General features: G+C 47.9%; 1 protein-coding gene across 2 annotated transcripts in view; it reads left to right on the forward strand.

The window, feature by feature from the left end:
- ZUP1 (zinc finger containing ubiquitin peptidase 1) overlaps positions 1–23,226 on the forward strand; it is a 705,973-nt gene extending 682,747 nt beyond the window's left edge. For both annotated transcript variants that reach the window (XM_069606641.1, XM_069606639.1), the window contains exon 9: positions 22,222–23,226. In XM_069606641.1, the coding sequence (XP_069462742.1) occupies positions 22,222–22,269 (48 nt within the window). In that variant the 3' untranslated portion in view covers positions 22,270–23,226. The remainder of the gene's footprint in view (positions 1–22,221) is intronic.
- The last annotated feature ends 380 nt before the right edge of the window (positions 23,227–23,606 follow it).

Here is a 23,606-nt window from a genome sequence, read left to right on the forward strand (position 1 = left end):
GGCTGATGAGCCACTGCTATGCTCAGCCCAACTTGAAGACATAGATATGAGCATTTCTCCTCCCCGCTGTCTTCGCGCATTGTCACTAAAAGCATCTTTACTACAGCTGAGTGTCTTGCTTCTTTCTCCCTATTGTTTTACAGTGATAGAATCTGCACTGTAGACAGAGAAACATAGGTCCAATGTGCGCACATGAGAGATCCAAGGAACTGCTCTGGTCAGCACTTTGGTCTTCTGCTGTGACACAGGAACGGGGACTGCTGTTAGCTGCAAGAGTTGACTCTGGACAAACTGAGGAAATTGAGTTGTTGAGCGTGCAGAGCACACATTAGAAGTAAAGCTGTGAGCTAAGGCAGCTGCTGTAATGTGAGTAGACTGACACAAGTCCAGACAGACTAGAGTTCTGCACGGCCCAGCATTGAGAAGCCACACATACGCCTAGATATTTGGAGTTGGTGCTGGGGAAAGTCTGGTGTAACATGGGTGCTCTAGGATTGTGATTCTGTGCCTCCCACAGTTGGGTAGAAGTGTAGGGATTTTGGAGCCAATGTCATCAGAGTCTCTGTAATAGTAAACCCCACTACAGGGTGGTATAGAGTCCTAGAAAGAGTGAACAGAAGCCTGTGATGCTGGAAATGCATTGGAGGGACAGGGCCTCCCTGTCCTTGTCCTGTAGTCATTTTTCATTTGTGTTCTGTATTGTTTTCTGCCCAGGGGTCCATGTGGGACTCCTGGCAGTGCAGCTCTTCCTGTTTTTGGTTTGGTGTACAGACCCATGGGATACCCTTATGGCACCCATGGGTGGGGGGGGTTCAACCCTGTGCCCCTAGTGCATGTTTTGGGCACCTGTTTGTGGCCCACAGAGCAGGGTATGGGCTGGTGGCAGCTCCATGCTGAATTTGACAGAATTTGACAGGTACTCTGAGTATCCTCCATTTTGGGCCCTGCCATTGGAATCAGTTGATAGGAACTGATAGGAAACAAGATGGCCCCTGTGGCCTCTTGCTTTCTATTGCCTGTTACCTTGTTTTCCAAAAGTCCTGGGAAGCCCTGACTCTGTCCCTCCCCCCTGACTGGCAGTTGGGTGGAAGTTCCATATATGGTATTGTTGTGAATTCCAGGCCCGACTGGCTGGAGCCTTCCCAGTGACTGTATGTTGTGGGTACACCCTGTGGGTGGGACCTGGGTGAATGGAGTGTGTGACCAATATGCACTTCTTCTTGTGGATGTCTGGTTTCTGGTATGAGATACAAAGACTGAGACAGCCCTGCCCAAAACTGGCATGAATGCAGTGTGTAGTGTTGAATGGCTGGGTACTTGTCCCAATCCACATTCCTGGTTGTAAGTGTCTGAGAGGGAGGAGTATGGCCTGAATGCACTGTATGCCTGATTGGCTGACTGACTGCATGAATGCCCTTCTGTATGATTGGCTGCTGAGTGTGACCCAGCAGTGTGGATGAGAGACATAATAATATATCTGGGGTCCTCTCACCACTGGAAATTGTTCAGAAGCTGAGTTAACACTTGAAGAGTAACTGGAACTGCTTATCCTCGACGCCTAGCTGGAAGAAGAACTGCTCATTTGCCTCGACCCGATCCGAAAGCTGTCGAGTTCGTCGAGGACTGATCCGAGAGAGGACCTGGTTAGGCGCCCTCTTCCCGTGCTCCGAGGGACCATCGAGCACCGCCAACCTTCGCCAAAGCTCCCTGGAAGTCAGAACCTTGAAAGGCTGCCGACCAGAGACAGGGACCGCCGAGGAGAACGAAGTGAAGCACCTAGACATCGACGCCGTCGAAGTCCATTGCTGTTGACCAGGAGAGGGGACCGCTTGATGCCGTGCCGCCAACGACCGGAGCCGCCGACGACCGGAGCCGCCCGCTCCTTTGCCTAAGACTGTTGAATCGAAGGACTCCCTTGTCCGCTCCGTCGACCGCTTTATTCCGCCGGAGAAAGTCAAGGACGCCAACGCTCTGAGGAGAATCCGCCGGTGGGTTTCCCGCCACCCAAAGACCACAAAGACTTAGACGACTCGATGCCCTTGTCGGGCCACAGTTTTTCAGAAACTCTTTGCGGTCCTGAACTATCAATCGCTAAGGTTCCCCGCACACCTCATCCTCGCAGGACGTCGCCGATGAGCACCGCCTGGATCGACGCCGTGGTCTCGCCACCCTCAAACTTTTCATCAACGCTGTCAATGCCAAGTTCACCTTCTTCGACACCTCTCGACGAAACGTGGCTCCTGCTTTAAGGGGAGTCACTCAAGAAGGATCCATCGACGCCTCTTCGAAGAATTCTGCTCTACCAGGTACATTGGGGGGGGTAGCAACATTATAGAAGGAAATAAGACTTATAGTACAATATATGGACTGGGCTTGTGTTATATCTTTATTTAACAGGTTGCCCAGGTGGGGGGATCGCCACACAGAACTGTGTCTAGTGCACAGTATTCTGCCAATTGTTCTAACCAACTGCTTTCCTCCTATGTCTATTGTTGGTTGCCTTTATTAAGTGATCTGTGTAACATTTGACCAGAGTATAATTGATGCACTTTAATGAGATCTGATAATAATTGTGGTACCACTTTAGAACTGTATATATTTACCATTGTTGATTTTCTGAGCACAAAGTGAGTTAATGTAATAGTGTACATAACCTTGAATATTATATAAAGACTGTGTTTTAACTAATACAGTGTGTGGACATTCTTTTGTGGGGGCTTGGGGACTACACTGTACTTAAGAAACAGCCTGCATCACCTCCTGAAAAGCTAGGCCTTGATTTCTTGTCCATTGCTACCATCATAGAGAATCTTTGCTGGGGTCCTCTGTGCCTCTCCTCTACCATATAGAGAGCAGAAGTACAGACCCCGCCCCCTCCAGTCTTTACAAAGACCATGACATGACTCATGAGGAACTGTGGAGAGCAGGATGTCATAGCTGCAGAGCATGTTAGAGACCAGGTAGAAAGAGGAGCTACCCTCAGTGACTCTGTGGGAGTCTAAGCAGCATGGTAGGCCCTCCAGAGTGGCGCTACAACTGCAGATGCCTGTGGGAGTGGGTTGATCATGTGCTTTGTTCTGCACTGCCTCCTGCAGCCCCACAGCAGTTGCTAAAGCGGCTGCCCGACAGCATAAATTGCGCATCAGTCTGTTCGATGCAGTTGTGGCCACACGTAATCACAGCCCCAATATCTGCTGTCAGTGTATTCCAGAGCGCAGATAATTTGAGCACGTGGCTTCAGTGGAGTCCGTACTGTATTGAGCACTGTTCCCGGTCATATTTCATGTTACTGTGGTTATGAAGTGTTCACAGCAGTGGCTCTGCTTTATTAAGCCCTTTTGCTTTGGGGATGCAAATGTTTATCCCATGTTGGTTCATTGTCTGCATCACGTGGCTTCTTCAACATGTCCCACACTTACCATATCTTCATTCTCTCTTTTCACACAGTATCAGCAGGAGTGGCAAATGGCAATAGCTCAGTGAGTCTTAGATATTGTTGTGCTTAGACTAATGCCTTCTGGTGTTGCATGTTAGTGTGGCTATGAAATGCTTACTCGTGTATGAGATTTAGACAGGATCTGGATTCAGCACAACAATGACTCCCCTTCAATGAGCTGCTGCTTTGTGTCCCGCTCCTCACTACTGTTTTGTAACATAGAGACCGGAGGAACAGAACATATGACACCTGCCACTAGGGCGCGTATAAAGATGCTCCCCCGCCCCAAACAAAACAATTTCTGTATAATTGGCCAATGGGTACTTCCAGTTGGGCTACAAACACTTCGAATCTAGGGATCCTAAAATCTGGGGCTGTGGATGGCGCCAGGCCACATGATAGCAGGCTAGCAGTCACATGGGGTGTTTTTATTGTTTAGAAATGCACTTTGCTGCTATCGAGCCTTTCACTATTCTGTGGTGTGCGGGCACTTCATGGCCATTACCCCACAGTCTGCTTTCCTAGGAGAGGTGAAAGTGTGGGATGTTGAGGGTGAAATATGCAGTGGGCCACCACCTAGCAAGTCGGTGCCCTGTAAAATATTGAGTCTTTAATTTCCCCAGAGGACCTACCAGGGGGTAATCACCCCAGGCCTTCTCCCTGAGAGCTGTAAGTAAAAAGGGTGGAGGGCGATTAGTGGCCCAGCCTCCATACAATTTATTTCTTCAGTTCAGAGAGAAAAATACTCTGCTGCTAGAGGGTACATACAATGTCCCCCCTTGTGGTAAAACCCTCTGCCCCCCCCCACACCACAGGGAGGAGCGGAAATGTAAAGAAGCATAAATTTGCGCATTACAATTCTCCAGCCACGTTGCCCTGGTGCCTGTGCTGTTCCTGCACCTTAATCCAGTCATGGCGCTGTGTTTTTGGCCGCTCTTGGCACTGTGTGCATGAATCCACCATTGTTGTACACGAGGATGCCAACACACCTAAAGATGGCCGCCTGCATCACATCGGAGCCTTCCAGTGCCTAATCTACCCAGCAGACCCTGCTGAGTCCCGATTGGCTGGTGCTCCTTTACAGCCATCCTATCCTGAGCCGGCAGGCGAAGCCGGCCCACTTGCACTAAGGCCCAGTGCAACAAGGCTGACTCCTGTCCTAGCCTGTCCTCAGCCTTACTCACCGTTCGCCTGGACATTATGCCCTTTCCCACCTCGCTCTAATCCCTTCTCGCTGCCATACAGCTGACTCTTCCTGTGAACCTTTCGACTAACGTTCTCATCATCCTGAAAGTAAGACTACCAATGCTATTAACTATTTCTGCGTTTTGACAGCTATACTTATTCATTCGCAACACGGCTCCTCATGAGCTTGCTATCCACTATAGCTGCATATGGTGTCCGCTCTGTGCGAATTGCCCCTACAAGTCTCATCTTGCCTGTTGCGCCAGCCGGCATACTATCCATCCAGATGTCAGTAATGCCGCCTTTCCTATGCTAACATAATCGGATACGCCATTTTCCTAGCTGCAGCAACGTGCTTCATGCACACCTTTGTACCAAGTTTGCGCATCTATCACTACCGTCCTGATTTTAGTAACAACTGAGCCGACTGCATATTTGAGCCACTAGTCGCTACTACTCTGCGGCTGCTTACCACAAAGTGATTATACCATTTCATTGCCCAAATTGCCTGCATTGCTTATGCTTGTTACACACTGCCTGTGCACGCCCACTGAATGACCACGTCACCGCCCCTCATTTGTTGATCTGTTCGCCTGTGCTTGCCTTGAAACTGCTCTGCCGCCGGTCCTCTGCTCGCATGTGAAATGATTGAGCTCTCGCTTAGAACTGCAACGTTGATCTACCTGTTAGCTCTATGATATATGCTACTCTGCCTCTGCCTGATATGTTCATTGTGCATTGCCTAACTTGCTGCGCCACACCTTCTGATCTATGCCTGCATATGTTGCACTGCTCCGCATGCGACATGTCCACACGCTGTAAGCTAACTCTAGGGTACATGCCTTACTCTGCCGTGCCTTTCAATTTGACATCTACCCGATTTGCCAATACTTGCTGCTAACACTAGAGTGTCTGTTCTGCTAGAATTGTTGCACCTTTACTATTGACACACACCTCATGCACTCTGCATTGCTCCCTGACTAATATGCTAATGTATGTGCAAGCCTTGCTATTTGCTCTGCCTGTGTACTCTGATTTGATGCACCCTTATTGCCTAGACTCTGAATAAGTCGTCTAAACCTGACTGCCGTGCATTTTAACCTTTGAGCCTGCATTGCTCGCACAGAGCACGTACTTCCTAGCCAAACAGTGTCGGCAACTCTTACCTACAACTGTTCACAAACCCTGTGCCCCTTTCCTCTCTAACTTCGGTAACATGTTACCACTCTTGTCTTCCCTAAGGTCACTGCTCTTCTCACTACAAGCACCACTCTTAGTGTGGGTAATTACCTGGACGCTACACTTACCACCATCCAACTTAGTTGCACCTAGCTCCTTGTACACCTCATCCATGGCCATCATCTACAGACCTGCTGATACCTACCCAAGCACTGCACCGCAAAACCACAACATCTACCTCAACGATCCGGCCTTATGGCTTGACCATTTTGCTAAAAAACCCTCACCTAACCAACCATGTTCTATCTCTCTTAGAAACTTAAGATTAGGATTTAGACTTATGGGTAAGAAGGACCACCCCATGCATCTGAGCCCACATCTGAAAACACAGACGCTCAGCCCGCTTCCTCAAACGCCCACCTCACCCACGCCCCATCACCCTCAGACCAACACAGCTTAAACAAGCAACGCTGGTTTAATTAAAGCCGCCCTGATAAACGCAAGGTCCCTAGCCACACACGCTCTGGACATCGCTGATCTTATCAAGACTCAGGAACTAGACTTCATCGCCATCTCTGAGACCTGGCTGCATGCGGCATCTGGCCCGGCACTCTCTCTGGCCCTCCCCACTGATTACTCCATTATCAGATGTGATCGCACCTCGAGAGGTGTAGGAATTGCATTTATCTTTAGAAACTCATTAGGACGTAGAACCATCCGAAGCACTAAGTTGGAATGCGCAGAGTTACTCTCTGTCAAACTCGGACTCTCAGCCAACCAAACAGTCACCATCCACCTAATATACAGACCCCCTGGTCCACCCACTTCCTTTGTGGATGACATCTCTACTCAAACCATCATTCTTGGTGACCTTAATCTAGGACACCAAGACCCCAATGACCCTGCGGCCCTCGACCTCGCTAATACCTTAACAGATTTAGGCTTCTCACACCACATACAGGAGCCCACCCACATTAAAGGGCGGTCCCTTGACTGGCTTAGTGACACCAACTGCAATATTAGCGTACTATCCAACGCCCCTTGCATCTGGTCTGACCACCACGTCATCACTTTCAGTATCGAAGCAGCTTCACCACCCATGCCTCTGGTCGCCCCAGCCACCCTCACCAGAAATAAAAAGAACATTACGACTAAAAAACTACTCCCCCTTTTCCATCCCACATTAAATAATGCTCCTGACACTTGCTCAGACCCCACCACCCCAGCCGACATGTACAACCAGTCAGTGCTTGCAGCCATCAACTCCATTGCCCCGCTCAAACTGAGGAAACCCAAACAACAAGCACACCTTAACTCATGGTTCACCCCCCAGCTTAGAGTGTTACGTAAAGAGAAACGTACTGCAGAGTCACGCTGGAGAAGTCACCACTCTGACGCCGACAAGGACAGTCTTCTGATAGCCACCCTTAAATATAAAGAAGCTGTACTCCAAGCAAAAAAAGATTCTTACAATAACCGCATTATGTCAGCCCAGTCTAACACCAAGGAACTCTTTAATATTCTTAAGGAACTTGAGACACCTGCAGCCCCCCCTGACTCTTGTACCAAAGACAGCACTTGGTGCTCCAACATTCAGTCAGCACTCTTGGGTAAAATTGCCACCCTCCAATCCAAAATCAGAGACAAACAGAAATCCCTACAGCTTGACCAACCACTGACCACACTCGCACGCAATACACACCTAGCCAACCCTTCTCATGAACCTTTCTCCTCCCCGCTCACTACTCTCGAAGTAGAAGGCATCATAAACAATTTAAAACCATCCAATTGCCAAGGTGACCCTTGCCCAGCACCTATTATCAAGGAAGCATCTCATGAGTTAGCCCCGTTCATCACAGCATTCATAAATGCTTCTTTCAAGACGGGTATTGTCCCTGACAACTTAAAGGATGCATGGGTTATCCCACTCCCCAAAAAACCCTCCCTTGACCCTAATATCCCAACTAACTTCAGACAAATCACTACAGTCCCATTCCTGCTCAAGATCCTGGACTGTGCAGCCTACCTGCAGATTCAGGATTACCTCGAACTAAACAATCTTCTGAGCTTAAGACAATCAGAGTTCCGCCCTAAACATGGCACGGAATCAGCTCTGATTGACCTGAAAACTCAGATGGAGTCACTAAAGGACAAAGGGAGTTGACCTCTTCGCGGCTTTTGATTTGGTCAACCACCAAATACTCTGCCAGCATCTCAAATCTGCAGCCCACTTCTCTGACTCTACCAATGCCTGGATCCATTGATTCCTGAGCAACAGATCTATGAGGGTCTTCTCACCCATGGCCTCAGCGGACCCCTCCCCCATTCATTGTAGCATTCCTCAAGGCTCGTGTGTATCCCCTACGTTGTATAACGTATTCACCAAGCCCCTCTTTGATGTGCTTGACTATCTAGGTGTCTCCTACACCAACTACACGGATGACACCCAGATACTCATCCCCATCACGGGAGACTACACAGCTGACACCAAAGCCCTTAACGATGTTTACTTGGTCATCCAGGCCTGGATGGCACATCACAAACTTTGCCTTAACGATGATTAGACCGAGCTCCTACTTCTAGGATCAAATCATCGGCTCAACAAATTAGACCAAACTTACAAGTCCTTCATTATTGACGGCAACTATATTAAAGTCTCCAAAGACACCAAGACTCTAGGCGTCTATCTCGACTCCACGCTCTCCCTGAACAGACAAACTGATGCAGTTAGGTCAGCTTTGGCTTATACTTGCAAACTTATCACCGCCTGCAGACCCTTCCTAAACTCTACCAACTGCATCACCCTCGCCAGAACACTTGTCATGTTATGTTATGTTACTTTGCATTTATATAGCGCCTTATGTACCATTGGTATGGTCTCAAGGCTCTGGTAGGTTGAACGCCCTCGGGAACCGAAGTTCAAGTCAGTAGAGAGAATAGATAGAGTCAAAGGTGCGTGTGAGCACCTGATATGTGTTCAGCTGGTGTGGCATTCGTGTGATAGCTGCTTCTTAGCGGTAGGTGTGGTGGTTGAGAAATCAGGAGTATGTGTTCGTGCTGGCTGGTTTTTATCAAGACCGATCCTGGCTGCGTTAGGCCTGAGGAGAAACTCCTAGGCTGGAGGGTGTGTAACCAGCAGTGTTTAATTAGGGTGATGGGGAGTATGAGGCAGATGATGGTATGAGAACAGCTATACCGAATGGTGTCATAGTATCGCTGTGTTCTAGTTGAGTGGTGGTGTAAAGAAGAGAGTAAGCGTGGAGATGTGATATGGTGGTTTAGCTTAGGTGTTTGAGATCGGGCCCACTCCAATAGTTCCATGTACTCCATCCGTTTCATGCATTACGACCATTTCAAGCACTCAAAACCGATCACTTCCATGCTCTTTATGCGACATGCTACCATTTACATTTCTAACTAAGTGTGGGACATGCTATCATTCACAGTTCAGTCTGAGAGTGATATTTATAATTCCGTCTTAGTGTGGCACATGCTAACAATCACATTTCTAACTAGATGCGGGCGAAGGTAAAGTTCACAAAATAGTGTGTCGCATACTAGCGTTCAAATTCTATCGAAGTGTGGGATAATTCTAACTAGGTGCGGCATTGCTAACATTCACAGTTCTGGGGTAAGGTAATGGTGAGTGGTAGGGTTTTCTGGAGTAGATTAATCGCTCTACTCCCCACCCATGCCACACTTACTTTTTTTTGGTTGCTACTGGTTGACGGCTGGTCGCTGGCTGCTGGGGTGTCAGTGGCTGCTCACGGGTCGCTAGGCCCAGGCAGAGGAGGAAGAAATAGCCAATGGGAGGTGGTGAGCGGGTCGGGGGCGGGAGGAGAGGGACACCAGGAAGGGGGCACAGGGGATCTGGAAGCAGGGACTACGGACACATTTTTTTTTAAACACTGAAAACTAAAAATGGAGTGGGGGAACGGAGCCAGCACTCACCTGAGTCCCAGATGGAAGTGGGGGTCAGGGGCTGCTCTCAGGTCGCTAGGCCCATGTAGTGGAGGAAGAAATAGCCAATGGGAGGCGGTGGGCAGGGCGGGAGGGAGAGGGACACCAGGAAGGGGGCAGAGGGGAATCTGGAAGCAGGGACTACGGACATTTTGTTGTTGTTGCACATTTGAAACTAGAAATGGAGTGGGGGAACCGAGCGAGCACTCACCTGAGTCCCAGATGGAAGTGGGGGTCAGGGGTTGCTCTCGGGTTGCTAGGCCCAGGTAGTGGAGGAGGAAATAGCCAATGGGAGGCGGTGGGTGGGGTGGGAGGTTGAGGGACACCAGGAAGGGGGCAAATGGGATCGGGAAGCTGGGACTACAGACATTTTTTTACACATTTTAAACTAAAAATGGAGTGGGGGAACAGAGCCAGCATTCACCTGAGACCCAGATGGAAGTGGGAGGTCAGGGGCTGCTCTCGGGTTGCTAGGCCCAGGCAGTGGAGGAAGAAATAGCAAATGGGGGGCGGAGGCCTGGAGGGAGAGGGACACCAGGAAGGGGGCACAGGGGAGTGGGAAGCAGGGACTACGGACATTTTCTTACATGTTTTAAACTAAAAATGGAGTGGGGGAACGGAGTCAGCACTCACCTGAGTTCCAGATGGAAGTGGGGGTCAGGAGCTCCTCTCGGGTCGCTAGGCCCAGGTAGTGGAGGAAGAAATAGCCAATGGGAGGCAGTGGGATGGTCGGGAGGCGTGAGGGAGAGGGAAACCAGGAAGGGGGCACAGGGGATCGGGAAGCAGGGGCTACGGACATTTTGTTTTACACATTTTAAACTAAAAATGGAGTGGGGGAACAGAGCCAGCACTCACCTGAGTCCCAGATGGAAGTGGGGGTCAGGGGCTGCTCTCGGGTTGCTAGGTCCAGGCAGTGGAAGAAGAAATAGCAAAGGGGGGGCGGAGGGCGGGAGGGACACCAGGAAGGGGGCACAGGGGATCGGGAAGCAGTGACAAGACATTTTTTTACACATTTTAAACTAAAAATGGAGTGGGGGAACGGAGCCAGCACTCACCTGAGTCCCACATGGAGGTGGGGGTCAGGGGCTGCTTTCGGGTCGCTAGGCCCAGGTAGTGGAGGAAGAAATAGCCAATGGGAAGCGGTAGGCGGGGCGGGAGGGAGAGGGACACCAGGAGGGGGCACAGGTGAATTGGGAAGCAGGGACTACAGACATTTTTTTTTTACACATTTTAAACTAAAAATGGAGTGGGGGAATGGAGTCAACACTCACCCGAGTCCCAGATGGAAGTGGGGGTCAGGGGCTGCTCTCGGGTTGCTAGGCCCAGGTAGTGGAGGAAGAAATAGCCAATGGAAGGCGGTGGATGGGTCTGGAGGCGGGAGGGAGAGGGACACCAGGAAGGGGGCACAGGTGAATTGGGAAGCAAGGACTGCGGACATTTTTTTTACAAATTTTAAACTAAAAATGAAGTGGGAGAAAGGAGTCAGCACTCACCTGAGTCCCAGATGGAAGTGGGGGTCAGGGGCTGCTCTCGGGTCGCTAGGCCCAGGTAGTGTAGGAGGAAATAGCAAGTGGGAGGCGGTGGGCGGGTTGAGATGGACACCAGGAAGAGGGCACGGGGGATCGGGAAGCAGGGACTACAGACATTTTTTACACATTTTAAACTAAAAATGGAGTGGGGGAACAGAGTCAGCACTCACCTGAGTCCCAGATGGAAGTGGGGGTCAGGGGATGCTCTCAGGTCGCTAGGCCCATGTAGTGGAGGAAGAAATAGCCAATGGGAGGCGGTAGGCGGGGCGGGAGGGAGAGGGACACCAGGAAGGGGGCACAGGGGAATCGGGAAGCAGGGAGTACGGACATTGTTTTACACATTTTAAACTAAAAATGGAGTGGGGGGGAAATGGAGTCAACACTCACCTGAGTCCCAGATGGAAGTGTGGGTCAGGGGCTGCTCTCGGGTCGCTAGGCCCAGGTAGTGGAGGAAGAAATAGCCAATGGAAGGCGGTGGGTGGGTGGGTCGGGAGGCGGGAGGGAGAGGGACACCAGGAAGGGGGCACACGGGATCAGGAAGCAGGGACTAGGACATTTTGTTTACACATTTTAAACTAAAAATGGAGTGGGGGAACGGAGTCAGCACTCACCTGAGTCCCAGACGGAAGTGGGGGTCAGGGGCTGCTCTCGGGTCACTAGGCCCAGGCAGTGGAGGAAGAAATAGCGAATGGGAGGCAGGAGGGAGAGGGACACCTGGAAGGGGGCACAGGGGATCGGGCTGCAGGGACTACGGACATTTGTTTTTACACCATTTAAACTAAAAATGGAGTGGGGGAATGGAGTCAGCACTCACCCGAGTCCCAGATGGAAGTGGGGGTGAGGGGCTGCTCTTGGGTCCCTAGGCCCAGGTAGTGGAGGAGGAAATAACCAATGGGAGGCGGTGGGCAGGGCGGGAGGGAGAGGGACACCAGGAAGGGGGCACAGGGGAATCTGGAAGCAGGGACTACGGACATTTTTTTGTTGTTGCACATTTTAAACTAAAAATGGAGTGGGGGAACGGAGTCAACACTCACCTGAGTCCCAGATGGAAGTGGGGGTCAGGGGCTGCTCTCGGGTTGCTAGGCCCCGGTAGTGGAGAATGAAATAGCCAATGGGAGGCGGTGGGTGGGGTGGGAGGGAGAGGGACACCAGGAAGGGGGCACAGGGGATCAGGAAGCAGGGACTACAGACATTTTTTACACATTTTAAACTAAAAATGGAGTGGGGGAACAGAGTCAGCATTCACCTGAGTCCCAGATGGAAGTGGGGGTCCGGGGCTGCTCTCAGGTCGCTAGGCCCATGTAGTGGAGGAAGAAATAGCCAATGGGAGGCGGTAGGCGGGGCGGGAGGGAGAGGGACACCAGGAAGGGGGCACAGGGGAATCGGGAAGCAGGGACTACGGATATTGTTTTACACATTTTAAACTAAAAATGGAGTGGGGGAATGGAGTCAACACTCACCTGAGTCCCAGATGGAAGTGGGGGTCAAGGGCTGCTCTCGGGTCGCTAGGCCCAGGTAGTGTAGGAGGAAATAGCAAGTGGGAGGCGGTGGGTGGGTCAGGGGGGCGGGAGGGAGAGGGACACCAGGAAGAGGGCACAGGGGATCAGGAAGCAGGGGCTACGGACATTGTTTTACACATTTTAAACTAAAAATGAAGTGGGAGAACGGAGTCAGCACTCACCTGAGTCCCATATGGAAGTGGGGGTCAGGGCCAAAATTGACTACTGCAGTGCTCTCTACCTTGGGACTAGTCAGTCTAACCTTAATAAATTGCAAACTGTACAAAACAATGCCTTAAGGGCAGCTTTAAACATCCCGAGACGTTCCCAAATCTCCTCCATCAGATCGGACTTACGTTGGCTTCCGGTAAAACAAAGGATTGCCCTGAAAACCCTAGCCCTGACTCACAAATGCCTGAGCAACAACGCCCCACCTTACCTGTCCGCTCGCTTCACACTCCACACATCCACTCGACCCACTAGAGCAGCCCAAACTCACATCCTCATCGTGCCGAGATGTAAACTCCAAAAAGCTGGTGGGGTGAGTTTCCCTGTCCTAGCTTCCAAACTTTGGAACACTCTGCCCACGCCTATTAGAACTGAACCATCGTTCCTCTCCTTCAAGAACAATGCTAAAACATGGCTGTTCTCCCAAGATCCATGATACCCTTACTCAGTCCAGTCTCCCTGTGTGGTACAGGACATGTATATACATCTCTGTCTGCTCTGTAATTGTATTATATTCTGTTAATGGTACCCCTCGGTTTATGTATATATGCTGTATATTTTGTAATTTACTGTGTAATTACTGTTTTATTGTAACATGTTTAAGAGTATGCGCCCGGTTGCCCCTGGGCCTGGTTTTCTGCGCTTTAAAAATATAATAAAATAAAATCAAATCAAATATGAGGAGTGTGGGGGCAGTAATGCCGCCGGAGTGTTGGCTGAAGGCCTGAACCAATGGAAGGGTCCAGCATCCATACTTTTTTTGATCAGATAAACAAAATCCCTAGTGAGTTCTGCCTGCTCCCTCCGGGGCCATATCAGGGCAAACTATCCCTTCCCAACCTGCTCTTAACATAGAGGAGCAGCGGCCTGCCATTTTGGGGGGCAAGTGGGCGATCAGGGGGCAGGCTTTGCAACATTATGCATGCAATATGCTGGCAGTCCTCTCCATTAACGTCATATCTGGGGGTAGCCACCCCCAATTTACCCCCAGCTGAGGTTAAAAAAGGGGAAGTGGGTGCTTGGGGACATGGTCCTAGCCCAAGGAACTGCCTCCAACGTATTTCATTTTTTCTTTATATCATATATTGTACCCTGGTGCTGGACCATTTGGCAGCAACCCACCCATTCACCCCGCCTTCTCCCCGTCCTTTTTTTAACCCCCCCTACCCCTATGAAAACATTCCAGTTGTGTATTAAAGGGGCTGTCGTTGATGCCAGGACATTGTGGCCCTGACACAATCTCCAAGGAGGAGACTTCTCTGAGGAGTGGGATGCAACTTTCTAGCAGTGCCTGTATCTAAGTGCCCAGGGTGCTGCGCAATGGCTGCATAAGCAGGGTCTGGTTTCAGCAAACCTCTTTCCAGTACTGATTACGCCAGCTGGTGATGTCTGCATGCTGTGCGCACTGACATCAGTCTGCCAGTAGAAACCTGGGGCACAGCAGCAGAATGCTTTCCGCCTGTGACCTGGGTGATGGGGCTGGCAGGGGGGTGCCTCTGGTGTGAGCACATCCATGGTGTGGGAGTTGTGTTATGAGTCCAAGAGGGGCTGATGCACTAGTGAGTGCATTGGTCCAGCGGTTATCCAATGTGCCTCTCAGAGAGTGGAAGGAGTGGGATCCCACAGAATTGCCAACCCCACCATGGGTGCAGTATTCCATGATCAGTGGTGTTTGAGACACCTCGGCAAATGACTTCAAGAATCCTACCGCAAGGTCGTCTTAACTTTTCAAAAATCCTGTTGTCAGGAATGATGAAAAGCACATCCTCACAAGTCTCAAAGTATATCACCAAAACGTTCTAACTTCTAAATAGACCAACAGGTTTGTGAAAGTGTATCTCCCAAATCAGGTATTCAGAGAAAACCACAACTATGATTTGAATAGATGAACATCATTCATAAATGGGTCGCTTTGAACAGAACTGCATAGATTGTGGATGGAAGAGATGAAATGTTCCGGATGATAAAAGGCACTGTAGAAAGCCATGGATCGTTCTCTTGCAACTGCGGAACACCACTGATGGGCCAAGGTGGCAGAAATGTAGGGTACCACCTAAAAAGCATCTGATCAAACAGAGCAGGGAAACATAAACAGAGAGGCACAACTATAAACGCATGGACTTCCATTAAGAAATGTTCACTGCTGAACCAGGGTGCAAACCTCTAATGAGCCCTACTAATCTATAGGGGTGATATAAACAAGGCAAACTGGTAAACCATATAAAAATGTCAGAAAAGCCCATTCATGGCGGCACCCAGAGAAGGCTCCACAGTAAAGAGGAAACGGGAGGACTTTGGTGGAGGAATTGCTAATTATCTGAGGATGGGCACAAGCAAAGACTGCCCTAGTTGCAGGTGGAGACCTGTCCAAGTAGCAGCAGAAACCCCCAGGTTATGGAGAGCCAGGACCAAGTTTTGCTAAAACCACATGGCATAGTGAGACCTAGCCAAGTGTTGCTGAAACCATAGGTCAGGGTGAGTCTATACCGAGTGACTATTGATGCTCCAGGTTATGTGGATATCTGCCAAGTGAATGCTGATCTTTCAGATCGTGGTGACACCTGCTCAAGTGAAATCTGGCATTACAGCCTGTGGTGAGACCTGTTCTATTGAATGGTGATATTTCAGGTTCTGTAAAAACCTACTCAAGTGATTGTCGCAGGTTTGCACCAAAAGACCGAAAAATAAGACTGAATGCACAATGAGTGTGGATTTGGCCTGTTTGAAAAGACTGAATCCCAAAATACCGAACAAGCGGAACAAGGGGGAGCAAGGGTTGCGTGGCTGTCCCCCGCTCCCCTAGTTCGGTATTAGGAGTTTCGGGGGTCGCAGGGATGTCCCACGCATACATTACATGCATGGCCGGGGACAAAACAAAAAAAGCAAGATCAAATTACAAAATGCGAACAGGTGGGGTTCCCAATTTTATAATCTGTTGGGACTCGATCCTTTACGGCACATTCATTGTCGCTACTCCAGGTCATGGTGAGACCTTCCCAAGTAAAACCTGATGGGACCTATCCAAGAAATTACTGAAGGCAGGTTTATGGCAAGACCCTATACCTGTGAACCCAGATGTCTGCGACACCTATGCTGGTGGCAAAAATCTAGAAGATATCAGTCTGGTTAAATATCAGAGGTTGGGGATAAATTCAATGATTCCATGAGAGAGGCTGAGAACCCAAGCCGGGAGACAGAGACGAAAGCAGAGCCTGACGACACGTCTGAATAGTAAGGAACCTCCGAGAGGTCTGAAAGATCAGAGTGAAAGAAGGGAGACCATAGAGGGTCCAGACTGCGAGTAATCCCTAGTTTAATGATTTAAATTGGGGATGAATTTTGAAGACTAGGATTTGTGAACTCTTTTGTTGGCCTAGATTTATGAAATGTGTGTTTTAGCTTAGGGACTAGTCAGGAGGCTAAGGATTTAGTAATTATATGTTTGAGCCTTTCTGTTTCCCCATTCTGTGGATGTTGTGTTGTAGATTAGGGTGTCCCTGGAGGCAGAAGGACTGAGCAAATTAGGTTGAACTTTATTATTTATATTTATGCCACTGGGGGCGGCGGACACTGTAAGAATACCTCACCTTACATTACTCCTTTGCTCTCACTGTTTAGATTTAGACCTCTTTTCAGTTGTAGAGCTGCCCAAAATTCCAATAGGCATTTAGTCTAACCCATACCCTACAAATAACATTAAAAAAAGTCTTGTTTAAACCACAAATAATAATTGTGTGTCATTGCCCAACCTCCCAATTATGGGGAATTCTAAGGACATGCTGAGCACAGTATTAGCCCAAATTGATAGTTTATAATCAATTGAATGGTACATTTGACCGAATTCGGCCAGAACCATTCGATTGATTATAAAACATACTGAAAATGTGGAGGGGGGGTTGCAGGCATGTCTCCTGCTCCCCATGTTTGGTATTTCTGGCCGTGTGGGTTGCAGGAGTGTCCCCGCTTCCTCAACATGTGAGGGGGGGGACGGAAAAAAAAAGGTACAAGAAGAATGTGAACAGGGATTGGGGTTGTTTCGTCATCTGGTAATTGTTCGCATACAATCAGATTTATTTTGAACAGTTTGCCTCGAACAATTATCAGGCGAACAAACAACCCCAAACCGCTGAGCACAGCCTCTGCACACAAGAGGTTAGTGTGTTCTTTGATTGTGTCCTCCTTCACCTCCCAAAATGGAAGCTCAAGCACTGGTGTCACAGTCATAGTGGTTCACTGCATCTCCAATTGTGCCTATCCTTTGAGAAAAGTGTTCATGGAAATATTGCATTGCTGGAAACCCAAAAAAAACAATTGTTTGAACACTGCCACCAACCCTTAAGGTGGCCTTCCCGCCTGCTCAACCCCACTGCTATAGACACCCGGGTCTGATGGGGAAAATCGGGTGCCGGAGTAGTAGGATGGTAAAGCAGAGTTTGCGGCGGGAAGGTTCCAGTACTTGGCAGTAGTTACATGGGTGTGCTCACATGTTTAACCCTCATAGTATTTTGTGTAGACCATCGATTGTCAGATGCTACCTTCAAGCTTTACATCTTTTTTTTCTCAGAACTCTAGCAGACAATCCAGCCTAACCAGAAGAGCGCTTGAAATCTCCCAATGTATGGTTGGCTACAAATAAACTGTCTATTTACATCCCATTGATGTACAGATAGCCAACTCCAAACACCAGAGGAGGAAGTGCTCATAGTGTGTGTGTCTGTCTAGACTATTTCTGTCACAGTGTAGTAGCATTAGGAACTGTATGTATTTGCTTTATAAAACACAAACGACTGAGATTTCTTTATATGACTACTACAGAGACTGCACACAGGAGGGGTAACATGTCTTTACAATACATCACTGCTGAAGAAAGAAATCGGAAAGATTCCACAGAGACTAGGTGCTAGAGAACAGAATGTATCGGCAGAGGGGACGGAAGGACTCGGGCACAAAGTTAAACCGTTAGGAGACGATTTGAAAAGCTTTTTCCTAGCATAAGTTTGATTTACACCAATAAAAAGTAGTAATTTACTTTTAATTCACAGAAGGGCCTAAGCCTGATTCACAAAAAGATGTTCATTTCTGTTTGCTTACTCCAAGACCAATAAAAGTGTGTGTCCCCAAGGGTGTGTCGTGGTGTGTGGGTGTCAAGGGGCTGCCTGAATGGGGTAAGGGTGCACCCCTACAAATCTCTGTGTTTGTGTACTCACAAAGTGTAGATGTTGCTTTAGAAACTTTTGTCGACAGACCTAGTTGCACCTGAATAGATGTAATTGTTGAATGTGTTGTGTGTAAATGTGTTGGGGGTAAGAAGAGATATTTGGTTGAACAAATATTTTTGCAAAAGAAAAAGCAAGTTTATTGAAGGGTTTTTATAAAATGTTAACCCTGCATAGTTGCAACCCCTTCCATGCTTGTGGGGGGCGGGGTGACATTGTTGCAGCCCCTGTTAGGGTTTGATTTGTAAGCATGACGCTTTTCACGCTGATGCTACTCCTGTGACCAGTGATCTTGCAGAAGAAGGAGATCAGACCTGCCAGCCTTTTGGTAATAAATTAGACACACACAACCCCAGTGTTTGCCTACGCCCTGAAAGGAAAGGCCACGATCTTGGAAACCCCTTCCTGCGGGTGACAGGAAGTGAGGGATAGCGCTTGCAAAGCCATGCTTTCCGAGACCAGACACTTGAGTGAAAAGAGTTATGCCATGCTCTGCACTGAGCTGCGCACAAAATTACATTGAGTTGATGTGTTTAGATGCCTATGCACAATATTGCGTCTAAATCAACTATTTCATAGGCTTTGTGGTATTTGCATCTTTGTTCATAGTCCATCAACAAAATGTATTCAGTTATGTTCAGATTTTTCAATTATTATATATATTGTTAAATATCTTATAAAATATATTGCCAATTGTCTTTTCATTTCATTGTTAATTGTTTGATTTTGCAATCTTTTTCCAATTTCACTGGTTGTCCTCAATCCATTTTAGATAAATTATCTTAATCAGTCATCAGTTATAGTAATTTTCTGCTGAATCCTCTCATTAGTCCTCTCCGATCTCAACTATTTGATGATTGATTTTTCAGTCTTTTTTCAATTCTTCAATGAACTTGTAAATAATTAATTGATCCTCTCAATCCTCTTCCACACACGTGTTTTAGTTAATGACCAGGACCTACATGAACCCTTGAAGACTTGGGTAGGGCTGCATTTCATAGAGCTGTCTGTATGTTCTATTATTTTTGATTAATAAAAATGAGAACGTTTCCCTCTTGGTCTGCTTCTGCTGGCTTGCAGGATGTAAAATACTTCAGATGGCGTGGCCTCAGGGTATCATGGATGGGGCGGATAGCGGCGGTAAAGATGGTCACACTCCCGAGGCTTTTATATTTATTCGAGGCAATCCCGCAGCCAATCCCGGCGAGTTTCTTTAAAGAACTGGGAGCATTAACTAAGAGTTTCATATGGGAGGGGAAAAGACCCAGGGTGGGAATTGGGCTTCTAGGGGCAGCTAGGGGAGAGGGAGGTTTGGCCTTGCCGAATTTTAAGCGTTATTACGAAGCAACCCAAATTCGCATCATCAGGGAGTGGTTGAGGGGAGAGGAGGCGGCGCATGACAAGATATGGGTGAGAATGGATAGGGCGGTGGCTCATCGCAACTTAGCAGAAGTGCTGTGGCTCCCCAAGTCGCATAGACCCCGGCATCTTTATAAGAGTGCCATTACCAAACTTATGGCCGACACTTGGGACAAGTTAGCGGGACCCGAGGGGATCACCACTTTTCCATCTCCCTTCACACCCATCTTTGAGAATAAAGATTTCACCCCAGACTTGGAAAGGGGAGCATTTGTCAAGTGGCGGGAGGGCGGCTGCAAAAAGTTGGCTGATATGTTTCGTGGAGGGGAGTTGCTGTCCTTCTATGACTGCAAGAGGGAATTTGCGATACAAGAAGGGGAAAGGTTGCGATATGCGCAAATACTGCATTGGCTTCTACACCCAGGGGTCAAAAGGGCAGCCACACGAGAGCCCACCCTATTTGAGAAATTTCTTCTCACTAATGACGGGGCGAAAGGCCTCATATCCAACATCTACAAAATCTTGGACAAAGACAAGGTAGGCACGAGCTGCCCCTATATGAGGGACTGGGATCGAATTGTAGGGCGCGAGATCACTAGGGAGGAATGGGAGAAATTATGGAGGAGGATTCCCAAACTGGCCAAAGCGTCCCAATTACAGGAAATCTGGTATAAAGTACTTTTTGGGTGGCATTACACCCCGGCCCGGCTACACAGGATGTTCCCTGAAAAATCTGAGAAATGCTGGAGGGGCTGTGGAATGACAGGCTCAGCAGAACACATTTGGTGGAAATGCCCCTTGATAGAGCCTTTCTGGGAAGAAATTCGACGGGCGCAGGAGCAGGCCTTCGGGGAGGTAGACGAAAGAACACCAGCACACATTCTGTTAGGCTTCCGAAAGTCACCGAGGCAGGGGGAACCGAGAGGTAAGGAAAAGGCTAAAACTATACTGGTCCTGGCTGCTATGTTGCTAATAGCACAGAGATGGAGGGGCCCGTAGGTACCTCAGTATCAAGATTGGTATTGGAAGATTTGGGAAATAGTGTCTCTGGAATGGGCTACGTTCGCCAAGGACAATAGAGTGCAGAACTTTGCAGCAGAATGGGGAGATATCATGGACTTTCTTAGGGACGATTTTAGGGTAATGTGGTGTCCGCAGCGCTTGAGGCTATTGGACCTACACTGAGCGTGGGGTGTTTGCCCGAGAGGGCGGGGATCTGGGAGGCATTGCTCGATGCCGGGGGGGGGTGGGGAGGGACTAGAGGTAGGGAGGGGGGTTGGAGGGAATGTTTCTGTTACTACTGTTGTTCATCTTAAAATTCAATAAAAAGAGTTTTAAAAAAAAAATACTTCAGATGCTCACTGTTATACATACTCGGATGAAACTAAAGATGGTTAGGGTTATTTCTTTTGGTTATGCACGGTCTTGGATGACTTGCCCTTTTTCATGGGCACCAGTGTTTCTTTTTATACATGAGTTCCCTATGTGTGCATATACTGAATGAGTACACCAATCATTCTTACCACAGCACCCTTAATTATCTTTGTGTACACTTGTGTTGTTGTCCCAATCGGTTTGAAACACCGCATGTATGGTGGTGAAACGAATACAGGTAGCATGTTTTGCAATGGTTTAGCAGTTTTGCTCCATTTCAGGTCGGACAAAAGAGTCTATATTCCCATCCACCCTTTTCTAAATGTATTGATTTTGAACGAATAAAGTTGTATTTATGGTTAGCTGTGGGCAGGATGGCTGTGTCTGGTGATTGCTAGCAGTGGTTGGTTATCACTCATAATGTGGTGACCTGTTTTGGTCCCATACCAAGATTCAGTTTTTGAACAGTGTGTTGCCATGAAGTCCCCTGCCTGTCCTTTATAGTGAAGGCTTGGGGTGGGCAAGGGGTTTGAGGGCCACCACACGTATTGTAATACTTCATCTGGGGTGGAGTGGGGCGCATGCCGTTTCTAACCCCACCGTGTCTATGCTGAGAGGCAGGAACTCGCCACCAAATGCCACAATGTAGGGCCATCCCTTTGAGGTATTGACATGTTGGTACCCTGGGTTTGCTTCACTGCCCACTATGTGAAACCCATTCCACAGGTTATTGGGAAGTTACAAGCAATGCCTGCCTCTTCAACACTGCAAAAACCAACTCGAATTTTCAGTAGCAAGTGCACTGGTTTACATAGTAGAAACACTTCAAGTGGATCACTTTTTACCGGTCTTCGAAGCAGGCAGATCACGAATACTCAGGACCCCTCGCACATGCGCACGAATTAATCGAAGATGGTGACCTGATTCTTTCAATTCGCCATTCATATCCATGCAGGTTTATGCTGTGAAGTGAAATTATACAAAAAGAGCCCAAAAAGAAAAAATAGGCAGAGAGAGGAGGCGGTGGTGGGCAAAAGGCATTGAGGAGAACCAGTTGGTGAGAGGAGGGTGGAAGAAGGGAGAAAATAAGGAAAATATATTGGAGAGTGAAGGAGAGCAGAAGGTGAGGAGGAGAATGTTACTCTCTGACCTATGATTAATGTACATCTTCTCTGTTACCGTGCCTTGTTACATACTCTGAACAATATTTCTTTCCGGAAAACTCTTACCAGTTGTTTTCAATGTTTTTCTTTAAGGCTCGAATACAAGCTTCGAAAATCCTTACAGCTGACCGAATCCCTTAAGAAATAATTCAAGTCTTCTGATGGCAGCCCTAGTGACCTCTAGGCATTCTCGTGGCTACTACTGTACATTGTTTACTGTCCTATGACACTCGGCGATGCTTATCATAATGAACTCGCTGCTCTAAATCGTGGACTAGAGTTCACCGGTACAAAACAGGACAAGTGCTTGGAACATGGCCCCCTGCTGACCCTCCAGATGGTTCTCTTGCCCATCATGCTGGCCATGATTGGGGAGGCCACGTTTCTGAACTGGAATAATTTCTTTTGAGTTCTGGTGCTTATCTTTGTCTTTTTACCTTCATGCTTATGTTTGTTTGGTCCTCCTTTGCTTAACTATTTTTTACTGTTCTAATAATTATAATTATGTGTGCCTCTTTCACAAGAGACACTTGAAAGGATGACCAAGTTTGCTTTAAAATGATTCATTAAACTTTTTCTTTTTTTCAGGGTTGTGATATATATATGTGCGCACAATTTTATTAAAGTATTTTAACAGATTTGAATAACAGTAGTTTTGTGTGAAGTGTTTATTTAGTGATTGGGTACCAAGCAGTTGTAGCTGGATACCAAGCAATTTACCTAAGATCAACGTAGTTTTTTTCCAGTTGTTTGTATTTCCCTTCAGGTAACTTGAAAGAGAAGCAGCTTTATCAAATGCAAGCATTACGTTGCTGGAAAAAAAATCCATATTCTTTATCCTGAAGTAAAAAAGTATAATGCCCTTTTTGGTTTGTATAAAGTTAAAGTATTTAGTAGGTATTCAAAATTGCTGAAGTATTCTTTTCAATTAATATAATGACCATTCTTGTTTAGTCTTGAAAATGCATTACTAAGCTAAGCGTGATTTCAGGGTGGGGCTTTTTTCTGTGTGGTTGTACTTCTTCTCTGAAACATGAGAGCAATTCAATTGAATGTACTTTTTCTGTCGAACTATAATAAATATTTCATATGTTGCTATTTCTTGGCATTTGTAGTGACTTTGCTTATCCCTCTTCTGTGTTTACTGATGTTTGAATTCTTTGAGACCTGGAAGTCTGTGGTTCAGGCAGCCTATGCAAGATGCAGCACAGGTAAAGATTGGCATAGCAGATGAGGCTGGCGCAGTCCCTCCTTGAAAGGACCCCTTCGATCCCGATTGAGGCCTTAGCAGCTCCACCAGTGTCTCTCTCTTGAAGCCCCAGTTGCCACCCCGCCCTTCGGAATGAAGAAGCCAAGATAAGCTGAGAACCCTGTAATGCCATTGCTTAGCGCACCAGGGGGATGCCCCTTTCCTCCACTCCCCACTTCAAAGTAGGTATCTCCTTTGTTAGGAACTTTCATATTTTTGCGCTGGGCAG

Source organism: Ambystoma mexicanum, chromosome 4p (genome assembly GCF_040938575.1).
Source record: "Ambystoma mexicanum isolate Mex_15411 chromosome 4p, UKY_AmexF1_1, whole genome shotgun sequence".
Classification (NCBI taxonomy): Eukaryota; Metazoa; Chordata; class Amphibia; order Caudata; family Ambystomatidae; genus Ambystoma; species Ambystoma mexicanum.